Source organism: Bombina bombina, chromosome 2 (assembly GCF_027579735.1).
Source record: "Bombina bombina isolate aBomBom1 chromosome 2, aBomBom1.pri, whole genome shotgun sequence".
NCBI classification, from domain to species: Eukaryota; Metazoa; Chordata; class Amphibia; order Anura; family Bombinatoridae; genus Bombina; species Bombina bombina.
Window position 1 is genome coordinate 185,694,861 of NC_069500.1, and position 17,841 is coordinate 185,712,701.

At 38.6% G+C, this 17,841-nt stretch overlaps 1 protein-coding gene across 2 annotated transcripts in view; it reads right to left on the reverse strand.

Annotated features, from left to right (window-relative positions):
• Positions 1–17,841, reverse strand: part of AGGF1 (angiogenic factor with G-patch and FHA domains 1) — a 137,816-nt gene that overhangs the window by 110,624 nt on the left and 9,351 nt on the right. For both annotated transcript variants that reach the window (XM_053701382.1, XM_053701381.1), the window contains exon 3: positions 9,415–9,578. In XM_053701382.1, the coding sequence (XP_053557357.1) occupies positions 9,415–9,578 (164 nt within the window). The remainder of the gene's footprint in view (positions 1–9,414; positions 9,579–17,841) is intronic.

The window sequence follows — 17,841 nt, forward strand, 5'->3', positions numbered from 1 at the left end:
CGCAGAAAGACTCTCCCTGCATCTCCAGACTCTAACCTTCATCCATGCTCTCAGCAAGAGGCTGACAGGATTCCTTTAAAGGGACAGTATACACTCATTTTCATTTAACTGCATATAATAGACACTACTATAAAGAATAAGATGCACAGATACTGATATAAAAATCCAGTATAAAACGGTTTAAAAACTTACTTAGAAGCTGTCAGTTTGGCTCTGTTGAAAAGGTAGCTGGAAAGCCCACTGCAAGTGGGAAATAAGACACTCCCCCCCTCCCCCTTCTTTTGCATATGAAAAGACCCTTTACACAAACAGGAGCAAGCTGGAGAAGGTAGCTGACAGTATTCACATAAAACTTTGGGGCTTGGTTAGGAGTTTGAAAATCAGAGCAATGTTATTTAAAAATAAGCAAAACTATACATTTATTTAAAAAAAAAAAAACTTTATGGGCTATATAAATAGATCATCTACAAAACATTTATGCAAAGAAAAAATGAGTGTATAATGTCCCTTTAAGAAGAAAATAAAAAGGTAGGAATAGTAAAACTGAAAACAGTTGATGGTAGAATAATAGAAGGAGATGAGCCCCAAGGCAGAACATACAGTGATCTGAGATGTCTTCGCAGAAAATGCAGCATGCCTGCAGAAAGAGCAGGACACATGCAGGCACTGTTAGCGCCTGAACTTTGTAGACAGTTCTCTTCAAACAGAGCTGTGCTCTGGTTGCACTGTGTAAGTTTTCCTTAACACAGTGCATCCAGAGCAAAGTGCTGTTTGAAGTGAACAGTCAAATATGCAGTAGTGCTGCAAAGCAGCAGCGCATTGCTTGTTAACTGGCTCTCAGAGAAAAAAAAAAAATCAAACCCGCACCCTAGTCTTTCCCAGTCTGCAAAGCTGTTTATTCTGAATGTAAGACGTTAGTATGAGCTTTGCATCTTTTTTATTAATACATTTCTATGTTAGACCAAGAGAAAAGGAAACATATTTATTCAAGAGACATTTTAAAATTTTCTTTTTTTAAATGCAGCTAATTTGCAATGCAATTTTCAACTACTGCACTATATTATAAAATGTAAAAAAAATGCTTTATTCTTCAGTTAATCAACACATTGCAATTGAACTGCTGCCTTAGTGTAATTTAAAATTGAATTTTATATAAAAAATAACCTGCAGAAATTTTTTCACAAAAAAAAATCTCATTGCAGAAAGTGAAGAAAAGTTCTGACTCTGGGGAGATGAGAAACTTGCAGACTGTCTCAATGATTACTTCTGTTTTTGTGAAGATAGAATGTCTACATTAAGGGATGGTACAAAAAAATAAAAACAAGCTTAACAATAATCCTTTTACAGAGGATGAGGTTTTGTTGGCATTATAAAAAAAAAAAAAAAGTTAAAAAGTCAGTGGGTCCTGATAATATTCATCCACGGGTTTTAAAATAAATTAGATCAGTGCTAACTGTCCCATTAACTGATCTGTTTAATCAGTAACTAATAACAGGAGCTGTTCCAGATGATTGGAGAATAGCAAATCTAATACCTCTTCATAAAAAGGGCAGTAGGAAAGAATCTGGTAACTACAGGCCAGTTAGTTTAACTTCAGTAGTAGGGAAATTAATGGAATGCCTTTAAAAAGAAAGAATTAAGACTTACATAAAGACAAACAATTTAGAGGACCAAAATCAGCATGGTTTTACTTCAGGGAGATCATGTCAGACTAATCTAATTGACTTCTTTGATTATGTAACAAAAGTATTAGACAAGGGTGGAGCAGTTGATGTAGCATAGCTAGATTTCAAAGCATAGCATTTGACATCATCCCCACACAACAAACTAATTCACAAACTGTATCTCCTTGGTCTAGACTCAAAAATTGTAAACTGGATGGAATGCTGGACAGAAAACAAAGTGTCTTAATAAATGGAGGACATTCAGCAGAGGGGCTATTACTAGTGGTGTTTCTCAGGGGTCAGTTCTGGGGGCCGTTTTGTTTAACATATTTATCTGTGATATCAGAAAAGGGCTACAGGGGAAAGTATGTCTGTTTGCAGATGATACAAACATGTGTAACAGAGTGGATATTTCAGGGGGTAGACAAAATGAGAATATACAACAATTGGAGGGTTGGACAAATGACTGGGATCTAAAGTTTAACACAGCAAAGTGTAAAATAATGCATTTAGGGAAGAAAAATCAAAATGTTAATTACAGACTCAATGGCACTTTACTACTTTACCGACTGTTACAAATGAGGAACAGGACTTGGGAATTATTATTTCAGATGATTTAAAATTTAGTAAACAATTTAGTACTGAAGCGAGTAAGCCAGCAGAATGCTTTGATTTATTGGTAGAGGTATTTGCAGCAGAAATAGTAAGGTTCTTATGCTACTTTATAGATCATTAGTTAGGCCTTATCTTGAGTATTGAGTTCTGGAGGCCATATCTTTAGAAGGATATTAACAAACTTCAATTTGTGCAAAGGAAGGCTACCAAAATGGTACATGGTCTATAAAATAAAAAAAAAAATAAAATAAAAACTTACCAGGATAGGCTCAATGACCTAAATATGTATAGCTTAGAGGAGAGAGGGGAAAGAGGTGATATGATAGCAACTTTCAAGCATATTAAAGGGCTTAGTAAAACTGAGGCTGTGAGTATTTTACATAAAATGGAAAATACAAGAACAAGGGGTCATGATCACTGTTCCCTCTAAGGCCAGTTTTGTGAGCGGCCCAGTAGTGAAACAGTTAATTAGAGCAATTAGCAGACACTACACAATGCAGATTGCAAGGTGTGGTTCCCTTATTAGCTATTTCACTGCTGAGCCGCTCACAAAACTGGCCTTAAAAGGAACACTGGTCATGATCTGAAGATGAAGGGTAGTAGAGTCAGGAGTGATTGGAGGAAGCACTTCTTAACAGAAAGAGTGATTGATTTATGGAATAAACTTCCTCAAGAGGTAGCAATGACAAACACTGTGGGGGATTTTAAAAATTCCTAGATAAGTTTATACTTTTAGGTAATATTGGGCAGACTTGCTGGGCCTATGGCTATTATCTGCCATCGATATCTATGTTTCTATGTCTGAGGCCTTATAACTTTTGTGAGCAATATTTTTTGGAATAATTTGTAATGTATATTTGTTGTGTTTTATGACACTTTTCTGTTTTGCAAAAAACAGTTAACCAGAGCACTGAGGACCCGGTAATCATTCTAGCATAAAACGCAAATGCGCTCAAGCTATCGAGTTTACTTTCAACTTGTAATACCAGAGGCAAACCAGACGAGTGCAAACACCCGCAATAAACCCCTTACTGTTCACGCGTAACTGTTTGCGTTCCACTCGCAATATGGCCCCTAATAAGCATGTATAAACTGAGGATTATTGAGATTATATATATATATATATATATATATATATATATATATATATATATATATATATATAATTTGCAAGACTGTAAATGAAAAAAAAATGCAAATGGAAAAACAGAAAAAACATAATTTATGTAAGAACTTACCTGATAAATTCATTTCTTTCATATTAGCAAGAGTCCATGAGCTAGTGACGTATGGGATATACATTCCTACCAGGAGGGGCAAAGTTTCCCAAACCTCAAAATGCCTATAAATACACCCCTCACCACACCCACAATTCAGTTTAACGAATAGCCAAGAAGTGGGGTGATAAAAAAGTGCGAAAGCATATAAAATAAGGAATTGGAATAATTGTGCTTTATACAAAATCATAACCACCACAAAAAAAGGGCGGGCCTCATGGACTCTTGCTAATATGAAAGAAATGAATTTATCAGGTAAGTTCTTACATAAATTATGTTTTCTTTCATGTAATTAGCAAGAGTCCATGAGCTAGTGACGTATGGGATAATGACTACCCAAGATGTGGATCTTTCCACACAAGAGTCACTAGAGAGGGAGGGATAAAATAAAGACAGCCAATTCCTGCTGAAAATAATCCACACCCAAAATAAAGTTTAACGAAAAACAGAAGCAGAAGATTCAAACTGAAACCGCTGCCTGAAGTACTTTTCTACCAAAAACTGCTTCAGAAGAAGAAAATACATCAAAATGGTAGAATTTAGTAAAAAGTATGCAAAGAGGACCAAGTTGCCGCTTTGCAGATCTGGTCAACCGAAGCTTCATTCCTAAACGCCCAGGAAGTAGATACTGACCTAGTAGAATGAGCTGTAATTCTCTGAGGCGGAATTTTACCCGACTCAACATAGGCAAGATGAATTAAAGATTTCAACCAAGATGCCAAAGAAATGGCAGAAGCTTTCTGGCCTTTCCTAGAACCGGAAAAGATAACAAATAGACTAGAAGTCTTACGGAAAGATTTCGTAGCTTCAACATAATATTTCAAAGCTCTAACAACATCCAAAGAATGCAACGATTTCTCCTTAGAATTCTTAGGATTAGGACATAATGAAGGAACCACAATTTCTCTACTAATGTTGTTGGAATTCACAACTTTAGGTAAAAATTCAAAAGAAGTTCGCAACACCGCCTTATCCTGATGAAAAATCAGAAAAGGAGACTCACAAGAAAGAGCAGATAATTCAGAAACTCTTCTAGCAGAAGAGATGGCCAAAAGGAACAAAACTTTCCAAGAAAGTAATTTAATGTCCAATGAATGCATAGGTTCAAACGGAGGAGCTTGAAGAGCTCCCAGAACCAAATTCAAACTCCAAGGAGGAGAAATTGACTTAATGACAGGTTTTATACGAACCAAAGCTTGTACAAAACAATGAATATCAGGAAGAATAGCAATCTTTCTGTGAAAAAGAACAGAAAGAGCAGAGATTTGTCCTTTCAAAGAACTTGCGGACAAACCCTTATCTAAACCATCCTGAAGAAACTGTAAAATTCTCGGTATTCTAAAAGAATGCCAAGAAAAATGATGAGAAAGACACCAAGAAATATAAGTCTTCCAGACTCTATAATATATCTCTCGAGATACAGATTTACGAGCCTGTAACATAGTATTAATCACGGAGTCAGAGAAACCTCTTTGACCAAGAATCAAGCGTTCAATCTCCATACCTTTAAATTTAAGGATTTCAGATCCTGATGGAAAAAAGGGCCTTGTGACAGAAGGTCTGGTCTTAACGGAAGAGTCCACGGTTGGCAAGAGGCCATCCGGACAAGATCCGCATACCAAAACCTGTGAGGCCATGCCGGAGCTACCAGCAGAACAAACGAACATTCCTTCAGAATCTTGGAGATTACTCTTGGAAGAAGAACTAGAGGCGGAAAGATATAGGCAGGATGATACTTCCAAGGAAGTGATAATGCATCCACTGCCTCCGCCTGAGGATCCCGGGATCTGGACAGATACCTGGGAAGTTTCTTGTTTAGATGGGACGCCATCAGATCTATTTCTGGAAGTTCCCACATTTGAACAATCTGAAGAAATACCTCTGGGTGAAGAGACCATTCGCCCGGATGCAACGTTTGGCGACTGAGATAATCCGCTTCCCAATTGTCTACACCTGGGATATGAACCGCAGAGATTAGACAGGAGCTGGATTCCGCCCAAACCAAAATTCGACATACTTCTTTCATAGCCAGAGGACTGTGAGTCCCTCCTTGATGATTGATGTATGCCACAGTTGTGACATTGTCTGTCTGAAAACAAATGAACGATTCTCTCTTCAGAAGAGGCCAAAACTGAAGAGCTCTGAAAATTGCACGGAGTTCCAAAATATTGATCGGTAATCTCACCTCCTGAGATTCCCAAACTCCTTGTGCCGTCAGAGATCCCCACACAGCTCCCCAACCTGTGAGACTTGCATCTGTTGAAATTACAGTCCAGGTCGGAAGCACAAAAGAAGCCCCCTGAATTAAACGATGGTGATCTGTCCACCATGTTAGAGAGTGTCGAACAATCGGTTTTAAAGATATTAATTGAGATATCTTCGTGTAATCCTTGCACCATTGCTTCAGCATACAGAGCTGAAGAGGTCGCATGTGAAAACGAGCAAAGGGGATCGCGTCCGATGCAGCAGTCATAAGACCTAGAATTTCCATGCATAAGGCTACCGAAGGGAATGATTGTGACTGAAGGTTTCGACAAGCTGTAATCAACTTTAGACGTCTCTTGTCTGTTAAAGACAGAGTCATGGACACTGAATCCATCTGGAAACCCAGAAAGGTTACCCTTGTCTGAGGAATCAAAGAACTTTTTGGTAAATTGATCCTCCAACCATGATCTTGAAGAAACAACACAAGTTGATTCGTATGAGATTCTGCTAAATGTAAAGACTGAGCAAGTACCAAGATATCGTCCAAATAAGGAAATACCACAATACCCTGTTCTCTGATTACAGACAGCAGGGCACCGAGAACCTTTGTAAAAATTCTTGGAGCTGTAGCTAGGCCAAACGGCAGAGCCACAAATTGGTAATGCTTGTCCAGAAACGAGAATCTCAGGAACTGATAATGATCTGGATGAATCGGAATATGCAGATATGCATCCTGTAAATCTATCGTGGACATATAATTCCCTTGCTGAACAAAAGGTAAGATAGTCCTTACAGTTACCATCTTGAACGTTGGTATCCTTACATAACGATTCAATATTTTTAGATCCAGAACTGGTCTGAAAGAATTCTCCTTCTTTGGTACAATGAAGAGATTTGAATAAAACCCCATCCCCTGTTCCGGAACTGGAACTGGCATAATTACTCCAGTCAACTCTAGATCTGAAACACATTTCAGAAATGCTTGAGCTTTTACTGGATTTACTGGGACACGGGAAAGAAAAAATCTCTTTGCAGGAGGTCTCAACTTGAAACCAATTCTGTACCCTTCTGAAACAATGCTCTGAATCCAAAGATTGTGAACAGAATTGATCCAAATTTCCTTGAAAAAACGTAACCTGCCCCCTACCAGCTGAGCTGGAATGAGGGCCGCACCTTCATGTGGACTTAGAAGCAGGCTTTGCCTTTCTAGCTGGCTTGGATTTATTCCAGACTGGAGATGGTCTCCAAACTGAAACTGCTCCTGAGGATGAAGGATCAGGCTTTTGTTCTTTGTTGAAACGAAAGGAACGAAAACGATTATTAGCCCTGTTTTTACCTTTAGATTTTTTATCCTGTGGTAAAAAAGTTCCTTTCCCACCAGTAACAGTTGAAATAATGGAATCCAACTGAGAACCAAATAATTTGTTACCCTGGAAAGAAATGGAAAGTAAAGTTGATTTAGAAGCCATATCAGCATTCCAAGTTTTAAGCCATAAAGCTCTTCTAGCTAAAATAGCTAGAGACATAAACCTGACATCAACTCTGATAATATCAAAAATGGCATCACAGATAAAATTATTAGCATGCTGAAGAAGAATAATAATATCATGAGAATCACGATGTGTTACTTGTTGCGCTAAAGTTTCCAACCAAAAAGTTGAAGCTGCAGCAACAACAGCCAAAGATATAGCAGGTCTAAGAAGATTACCTGAACACAGATAAGCTTTTCTTAGAAAGGACTCAATTTTCCTATCTAGAGGATCCTTAAACGAAGTACCATCTGACGTAGGAATAGTAGTACGTTTAGCAAGGGTAGAAATAGCCCCATCAACTTTAGGGATCTTGTCCCAAAATTCTAATCTGTCAGACGGCACAGGATATAATTGCTTAAAACGTTTAGAAGGAGTAAATGAATTAACCAAATTATCCCATTCTTTGGAAATTACTGCAGAAATAGCATTAGGAACAGGAAAAACTTCTGGAATAACCACAGGAGCTTTAAATACCTTATCTAAACGTTTAGAATTAGTATCAAGAGGACCAGAATCCTCTATTTCTAAAGCAATTAGAACTTCTTTAAGTAAAGAACGAATAAATTCCATTTTAAATAAATATGAAGATTTATCAGCATCAACCTCAGAGACAGAATCCTCTGAACCAGAGGAGTCATCAGAATCAGAATGATGATGTTCATTTAAAAATTCATCTGTAGGGAGAGAAGTTTTAAAAGATTTTTTACGTTTACTAGAAGGAGAAATAACAGACATAGCCTTCTTTATGGATTCAGAAACAAAATCTCTTATATTATCAGGAACATTCTGCACCTTAGATGTTGAGGGAACTGCAACAGGCAATGGTACTTTACTAAAGGAAATATTATCTGCTTTAACAAGTTTGTCATGACAATCAATACAAACAACAGCTGGAGAAATAGCTACCAAAAGTTTACAGCAGATACACTTAGCTTTGGTAGATTCAGCACTTGACAGCGATTTTCCTGTAGTATCTTCTGGCTCAGATGCAACGTGAGACATCTTGCAATATGTAAGAGAAAAAACAACATATAAAGCAAAATTGATCAAATTCCTTAAATGACAGTTTCAGGAATGGGAAAGAATGCCAAAGAACAAGCTTCTAGCAACCAGAAGCAATAAAAAATGAGACTTAAATAATGTGGAGACAAAAGTGACGCCCATATTTTTTCGCGCCAAATAAGACGCCCACATTATTTGGCGCCTAAATGCTTTTTGGCGCCAAAAATGACGCCACATCCGGAACGCCGACATTTTTGGCGCGAAATAACGTCAAAGAATGACGCAACTTCCGGCGACACGTATGACGCCGGAAACGGAAATAGAATTTTTGCGCCAAAAAAGTCCGCGCCAAGAATGACGCAATAAAATGAAGCATTTTCAGCCCCCGCGAGCCTAACAGCCCACAGGGAAAAAGTCAAATTTTAAGGTAAGAAAAAAATGGTCAAATCAAAATGCATTATCCCAAATATGAAACTGACTGTCTGAAAATAAGGAAAGTTGAACATTCTGAGTCAAGGCAAATAAATGTTTGAATACATATATTTAGAACTTTATAAACAAAGTGCCCAACCATAGCTTGGAGTGTCACAGAAAATAAGACTTACTTACCCCAGGACACTCATCTACATATAGCAGATAGCCAAACCAGTACTGAAACGAGAATCAGCAGAGGTAATGGTATATATAAGAGTATATCGTCGATCTGAAAAGGGAGGTAAGAGATGAATCTCTACGACCGATAACAGAGAACCTATGAAATAGACCCCTTAGAAGGAGATCACTGCATTCAAATAGGCAATACTCTCCTCACATCCCTCTGACATTCACTGCACGCTGAGAGGAAAACCGGGCTCCAACTTGCTGCGGAGCGCATATCAACGTAGAATCTAGCACAAACTTACTTCACCACCTCCATCGGAGGCAAAGTTTGTAAAACTGAATTGTGGGTGTGGTGAGGGGTGTATTTATAGGCATTTTGAGGTTTGGGAAACTTTGCCCCTCCTGGTAGGAATGTATATCCCATACGTCACTAGCTCATGGACTCTTGCTAATTACATGAAAGAAATGGGTCATGCTTACTTTTTGCATTCATTACCTTAGGACTTGTCAGTAACATACCTGAATTTCTTGTGTATACTCTGCTAAATTGTCTTCTGCACATGGATTGCTAATGGCTGACTGTATACTGGAGTCTGGACCACAATTACTTCCATCCTCCTGCGCAGGAGCTTCATGAGCATTGGTACTATATGGAGTCTGATGGGCAGCATAGTAATAGTAGTCTGAAAAAACAAAGTCCATGTCAGTAAATGGATGCTGAGTGATGACATTAAAACCACAATTTTTAGTTATAATTATGGTTTGTATTCGGTTGTCAATATTCAGTTAGAATACACAAATTTTAAACAACTTTACAATTCACTTGCATTATCAAAATGTACACATTCTTTCTATATGCACACTTTGAGGTACCAGAGCCTATGAAGCATGTGCAATAATTCACTGTATACCTATATGCATTTGATTGGCTGATGAATGTCACATGACGCATGAGGGTAGGAAAATGGAACTAATTTTGAAATTTGTTAGGAAAAAATAAATAATAAAAAAATAATCTACTACTCATTTAATTTGAAGGGCTAAATTTATCAAATTGCGAATGGACGGTTTAAATGTTTTTTTTTTTATTTAATATAAGTATTTAACTGTTGCTCTCACTTATACATCTGGTAGCCTGTGGGCCTAATCTAACATTTGGGAAAAAGCAGAGCTAAGAATGTATGTCATATTTTTTGTGGTTCCATGAAAAAGCAGTACTAAAAATGTGTGCTTTGTGAAATTTTGGCTACGTCTTTTGCCCACCCACCATAATTCAATAAAGAAGAAAAAACAGCAGATAGAGGATACCCTGCAACCTAAAATTAACCAGTGCTACTGTAATCTAGATTATTACATATAGCTGCATATATTTCACACCAGTCTGAGATTTGCATTGTTATAACATATGTTCACATTTTCAAAGTGAACATTTTATAAGTGAGGCACTAGCAATAGAATTATATAAGAAATGCACTCACTACTCAGCACAGTGCTGCTTATTAAGACAACATGCTGCCTATTGACATCTGCTGAAGAATTGCACACTACATCAAGCTAACCCTATTCTCTCTCCTCTGCTTTCAGGTACGTGAATAGAGACCCTGTCAATCTGCAACTATTCAGTGCTCTCTGGTGTTTTTTTACTCTTCTGTAACTCTTTTCTGGTACGTGAATAGAGACCCTGTCAATCTGCAACTATTCACTGCTCTCTGGTGTTTTTTTTACTCTCCTTTAACTCTTCTGGTACGTGAATAGAGACCCTGTCAGTCTGCAACTATTCACTGTTCTCTGGTGTTTTTTTACTTTCCTGTAACTCTTCTGGTACGTGAATAGAGACCCTGTCAATCTGCAACTATTCACTGCTCTCTGGTGTTTTTTTTACTCTCCTTTAACTCTTCTGGTACGTGAATAGAGACCCTGTCAATCTGCAACTATTCACTGTTCTCTGGTGTTTTTTTACTCTCCTGTAACTCTTCTGGTACGTGAATAGAGACCCTGTCAATCTGCAACTATTCACTGCTCTCTGGTGTTTTTTTAACTCTCCTGTAACTCTCTTCTGGTACGTGAATAGAGACCCTGTCATTCTGCAACTATTCACTGCTCTCTGGTGTTTTTTTACTCTCCTGTAACTCTCTTCTGGTACATGCATATTTACATAGAGCAAATCATTTTAGTTTGTTAATTTAGTCCTACATCTGTTGTACTGTTATCCAATGTGTTATTTCTAATGTTCATTTAATTGCCATGTGATGTTCAATCCTTATCAATACTTGCTATTATTCTAAAATGTATAGCTGTCTTATTCCATAGTATTAACCTCCCCCAAATTTTATTGTCTGTTTACTTAACATCTCACCCTGACCAGACCAAAATCTAACTTTCCAATTGGCCTTTCAAATTGTCTTTGATTAGCAATCAACTAAATTTAGTGGACTCAGCTGACTGCCCTCCCTGCATATATTTCACACCAGTCTGAGATGTGCATTGCACAGTGATTTATAACATTGCTATAACATATGTTCACATTTTCAAAGTGAACATTTTATAAGTGAGGCACTAGCAATAGAATTATACAAGAATTGAACAAGGATTGGGCAAGAGGCAAGAAAAAGGCAGGTACTTTTGTAATATTATGTTTGATATACCTTACTGTTTTCAAATGCAATTGCTACTGTAATACTGTGTCTTATGTGTTTAACTGGTTCCCTCTTTTGTAAAAATGCCTAATATCTTCTTATTCCTTTTTGCTGCCTTTTGTCTCTATAACAAACTACTTTATTCAATTACTCCTTCTCCCTCTCCACCTGCACTGTTCATTAGCCCATCTCTGTTAAACTCACCTTACTTTTGTACTCACGAACTTTACCTATTCTTAAACACACTCTCTCCCCCCTGCACCTTGCCTCAAAAGCAGTCTCTCTACTGCAAATCTGTATCTCACTCTCCCTCTTGCTTCTACTATCTGCTGGTGACAACTCCCCTAATCAGGGTCCCCAACAACTGCCTAGCCGTGCACATACATGTATACCATCCCACAGACTCAAAAAACAAAACTCTGACAACCTTACTCACATTCCTCTTGCATCAAAAGCCACCTCCCCTTTCACTTGTGCACTTTGGAACTCTCGCTCTGTTTGCAACAAACTCACTTCTATACATGACATCTTTTTCTCCCACTCCCTCAACCTTCTGGCCCTAACAGAAACCTGGCTCTCTCCCCTAGACACAGCATCCACTGCTGCTCTGTCACATGGGGGTCTCCACTTCAGCCACACTCCTAGGTCTGGTAATAGACAAGGAGGTGGTGTAGGTATTTTACTTTCCTCTCGTTGCACCTTTCAACAAATACATCCCATCTCTTCCCTCATTCGAAACCCACATGATTAGCTTATTCTCTCCTCTTTCTATACGTGTCGCAGTCATATACCGTCCTCCTGGCTCCTCAACTCAATTTCTAGATCACTTGGCTACCTTATTTCCATTCCTCAGACACCCATTCCCTCATTCTTGGTGACTTCAACATTCCTCTTGACAATCCCACTGCCTCCTCTGCAAAACAACTTCTGCAACTCACTTCCTCATTGGGTTTGTCACAATGGACTGATTCTCCCACTCACAAAGATGGTCACTCCCTTGACCTGATCTTTAGCTATCGATGCACCCTCTAAAACTTCACAAACTCCCCCTTTCCTCTTTCTGACCACCATCTCCTTACTTGCAACATATCATCCCTCCCTAAAACTCTCCCTCCTTCTGCTCCTCACACCAAACTTCACAGAAGCATTACGTCATTAGATCAACAACAGCTTTCTAATTCCCTCAAACCTCTCCTCCTTCTCCTTTTCATGCCCTGACCAATCTATCTGCCACTATAATTCCACCCTTACATCCGTCCTTGACAATCTCGCCCCTCTTACCATAGCTCGGAAATCAAACACTCATCCTCAGCCCTGGCATACTTCTCTGACACGATACCTACGCAGATGTTCCTGTACTGCTGAGCAGCACTGGAGAAAATTTAGGAGTTCAGCTGATTTTCAACATTACAAATGTATCTTGAACTCCTACTACTCTGCCCTTAATTTCCATAAGCAACACTACTTCTCTACTCTTATCTCTAATCTTTCTTCAAACCCAAAACGTTTGTTCTCCACTTTCAATACTCTTCTCCTCCCTTCCCCACCTCCTAATACAACTTCTCTGTCAGCTCAAGACTTTGCCAACCACTTCAATAACAAAATCAACTCCATCAGAAATGAAATAGCTCTCAACATAATTCCATTCTCTCACCCCCTCAAATGCTCTCAATCAACCACAACCCACATAACCTTAAACTTAGCTCATTCTCCCCTGTTACTGAGGAAGAAGTTTCGGCACTTATACTGCGCTCTCACCTCACTACCTGTCCCCTTGACCCTATCCCCTCACAGCTACTCCCCTCCCTCTCTGCCACCCTTACCCCTATACTCACACACACTTTCAAACTATCTTTCAGCACCGGTATATTTCCCTCATCACTGAAACATGCACTGGTCACACCTATCCTCAAAAAACATTCCCTTGATCCTACCTCCCCATCCAACTACCGCACTATTTCCCTCCTCCCTCTTGCATCAAAGCTTCTCGAAAAACTAGCTTATGCACGCCTATCCCATTTCCTTACAATAAACTCCCTCCTTGACCCATTGCAATCTGGATTTCGTCCCCATCACTCCACAGAAACAGCAATTGTTAAGGTTACCAACGACCTACTTACAGCAAAATCAAAAGGCCACTTCTCTCTGCTTATTCTCCTTGATCTGTCTGCAGCCTTTGACACTGTTGACCACCCTCTCTTGCTCCAAACCCTCCAATCCTTCGGCATATGTGACACAGCCCTCTCGTGGCTCTCTTCCTATCTGTCAAACCGTACCTTTAATGTAGCCTTCTCTGGGGCCTCCTCTGCCCCGTCACCACTTTCTGTCAGAGTACTGCAAAGCTCTGTCCTCGGTCCCCTTCTCTTCTCAATCTACACGTCATCATCACTAGGTTCCCTAATAAAGTCCCACGGTTTACAATATCATTTGTATGCCGATGACACCCAAATCTACTTCTCTGCACCAGACCTTTCTCCTTCCTTGCTAACCCGTGTCACTAACCGTCTTTCTCACATCTCCAACTGGATGTCCTCTCACTACCTCAAGCTAAATCTCTCCAAAACTGAGCTCCTTATTCCCCCCCCCCTCCAGCCCCAATCTCTCTATAACTGTCGACAACTCCATCATTACCCCTACCCCGCATGCCCGATGTCTCGGGGTCACATTTGACTCAGATCTTTCTTTTACTCCTCACATTCAGTCTTTGGCTAAAACCTGCCGCTTCCACCTTAAAAACATCTCTAAAATTAGACACTTCCTTACACAAGAGACAACTAAGATTTTAATCCACTCTCTCATCCTCTCCCGCCTCGATTACTGCAACTCTGTCCTCTCTGGTCTCCCCACCTACCGCCTAGCTCCTTTACAATCCTTAATGAATGCCTCTGCCAGACCCATCTTCCTTACAAGTCGCTCTTCATCTGCTGCACCTCTCTGCCAATCTCTTCACTGGCTTCCTCTTGCCTCTAGGATCAAACACAAAATTCTCACTTTGACATACAAAGCCCTCAACTGCACTGCTCCCCCCTATATCTCAGACCTTGTCTCCAGATACTCTCCCTCCCGTCCCCTTCACTCTGCTCACGACCTCCTCCTCTCTTGTCACCTCATCACACTCCCGTTTACAGGACTTCTCCAGACTGGCTCCCATCTTGTGGAACTCTCTGCCTCGCTCCACAAGACTCTCTTCTAGTTTTAAAAGCTTCAAGTGCTCCCTAAAGACTCTACTGTTCAGGGATGCATACAACCTACGCTAACCTTTCTTTATACCACTTCCTCTCCTCCATTGCTATCCCCTGAACCCCCTTAGCATGTAAGCTTAAGAGTCCAGCTGTTTGTTGATCACCTTCTCAAGAGCTGACTACAACAGTGCAACTCTTGGCAGGCCCCTCTACCCATTTGAACCCTATAACTGTTTTTTTGTACTCCGCATTTGTTAATAGCGCTGCGAAATCTCTACAAATAACTAATAATAATATATATTATGTGTATTAAAGCCAGTTATAAATGTTTACATGCCACTTAAAGTTTAGAAATTATTGATCTGCAATTCCAGGTGTTAGGAAGTTGGCCATTACTTATATACATGACAGAAAATACTTATTACAATTATTTAAAAAAAAAAGAGAAGTAATGTTGGATGAAAGCATGTAAAAAGACATGTAAACTGTAGCCAATTATCACTGAATTCAAAGAGAGAAAAGAGAAAGCGAGAAAAAAAAAGAGAGAAAGCGAGAAAAAAAAAAAAAAAAAAGGAGAGAGAGAAAGCGAGAAAAAGCGAGAGAAAGCTAATTTTTTTCCTGGAGGCACGCACCTCTAAATTGTCTGTAATAAAAAAAAAAAAAATCTGTGGTAAATGATATATTTAATATAAACTAATAATGAAAAACAAAATCAAGATCAATATCTACAATCTAAATAGTGAGAACGTTATATTGAAAGCAATACAGAATTTGCTATGTAAAAAAACTCGATATACGGTGCAACAAATATAATATTCAAACTGTGCTATATGTGCACAAAAAAATATGGTAGAGTGTATATAAAAAAAGTCTGTGCTGAAAACTGGTTATTAATTAAAGTCTCAAAACTTAATATTCTGAGTTCATGATGGAAATGAAAGACTGGCTAAACACTCAGGGATGCTCCACTTGATACCACTGGTACAGAGATAAGGTCTATGTAAAAAGAAAAGAAAAAAGGGCGCCTCATAGCGTAGCCATGTTTCAGATATGGGATGAAATTCAAAAGGTGGGAAATCACCCACACTAAGTTTTGGCACCATACACTGAGGTGTAAAAAGGCATGCTGACGATCACAGCTGGCGTCACTGGATTCAGACCCTGTCTCCTTCCCAGTAGTGTGGCTCTCCTTAAGTGCTGTATGGTTACTCGGTGTAGCACAGGGAATTCACAAACTTTCACGATCCTATATGAAATCTCTAATATTGTATGCGAGTTAGTGAACACTACAATAAAGAGGTAGGATCGCTGCAATAAAACAAATTTAATTTTAATACAACGCGTTTCTCTGCTTTTAAAAATCTGTTACTTGTCTGAAAAAACGGCTTTTTAAATCCGAGAAACGTGTTGCATTAAAATTTAATAGTCAGACTGCCTTTTTGCACCTCAGTGTATGGTGCCAACACTAAGGGTGAGTGATTTTCCACCTTTTGAATTTCATCCCATATCTGAAACATGGATAAACTATGAGGCACCCCTTTTTCTTTTTACATTTAAAGGAATATTAAACCCACATTTCTTTATTTTATGATTTGGATAGAGCACTACATTTAGCCACCAATCAGCAAGTGCTATCCAGGGTACTGAACCAAAAATGAGCCAGCTCCTAATCTTTTATTCCTGCTCTTTCAAATAAAGATACCAAGAGAACAAAGAAAAAAAATGAGAAAATTAGAAAGTTGCTTAACATTGCATGCTCTAGCCGAATCATGAAAGAAAAAAAAAATATTGGGTTTAGTATTCCTTTAAATATGGTAAAAAAAAAATGAAACACCACATACATGAACAAAACCTTGCAGACCCACAAAAGCATTTTCTTCCTACTTGTCGCCACATTGGGATCATACATTTTACTCTAAAAGACTAGCTTTTCAAAGGAAATGTCTTGGTGTATGTTTCACTCAGATTCCTTCTCCACCAAAAAATCAGCCATTGGAGTCAGCACAAACACACACCACAACTTTATGGCGATTGTTTGAGAAAGAGAAATTCAGCACATTTTACATGAAAATATTTATTTAAAAAAAATAAAATAATGTATTTTAAAAAGTACCTGCTCCCACTTATAATAACACATGGTCATTTTTAGACTATTAAAGTGAATATCAATTTTGATGAATTAGTGCCCGGTTTTTAATAATCCTATTAAAAACATGGGCACTTTAATTCATCAAAATTGACATTTCACTTGTTTTCTTCAAAAAACAAAACAAACAAAAAAAAAAAAAAATTACCTTTTAATCCTGGCAGCCGCTCCAGCGATTATAACAGCCGTCGGAAGCCTCTGCAGACGTCAGAAATTACGAATTTGGCTTTGTCATTTTGGACCCGTGAAGATGGCTTGCGACGGGACGGAGGAAGTGCTGGAGCGGCTGCCAGGATTAAAAGGTAAGTTTTGATGAATTAAAGTGCCCTTGTTTTTAAGAGGATTATTAAAAACCGGGCACTAATTAATCAAAATTGACCTTCACTTTAAATAATAGCTTTAATAGCTTAGTGTGGTTTTCTCATGGTGAATCTTCAGGTAAGCGCACAAGATCACATATGTTGACTCCGTAAGAATATGCTGTCTTGTGCTGTTCTGAACAGCCAAAACTTTTGCATTTAATCTATTGGATGCTAGAGAGGACTTCAACATAACTAATAAACCATTTCATTGTTTCACTACTCATTTAACCCAAAGGGATTATACTGTTTCAAGGGCACAATATAGATAAACTCACTCAAATGAAAAACCTAATAGATTTTAAAGTGCATAGCATCTTTTTAAACACTAGATTGCGGGTGCATTAAACTATTTAACCATCTCTATGGTTTTGAGTGCTTTCAATAAAATACATAGCTATACCAATAAATTGAAAATTACATTTAGGGCTAAATTACGAGTGGAGCACAAGCAATAAGGAGTTTATCGCGGGTGTTTGCGCTTGTCGGGCTTACTGCTCATATTACGAGTTGAAAGTAAACGCGATCACTTGAGCGCATTCACAATTTACACTAGAATAATTACATCGTCTTCAGAGCACTGGTTAACTGTTTTGCAAAACTAAAAAAAAGTGTCACAAAAC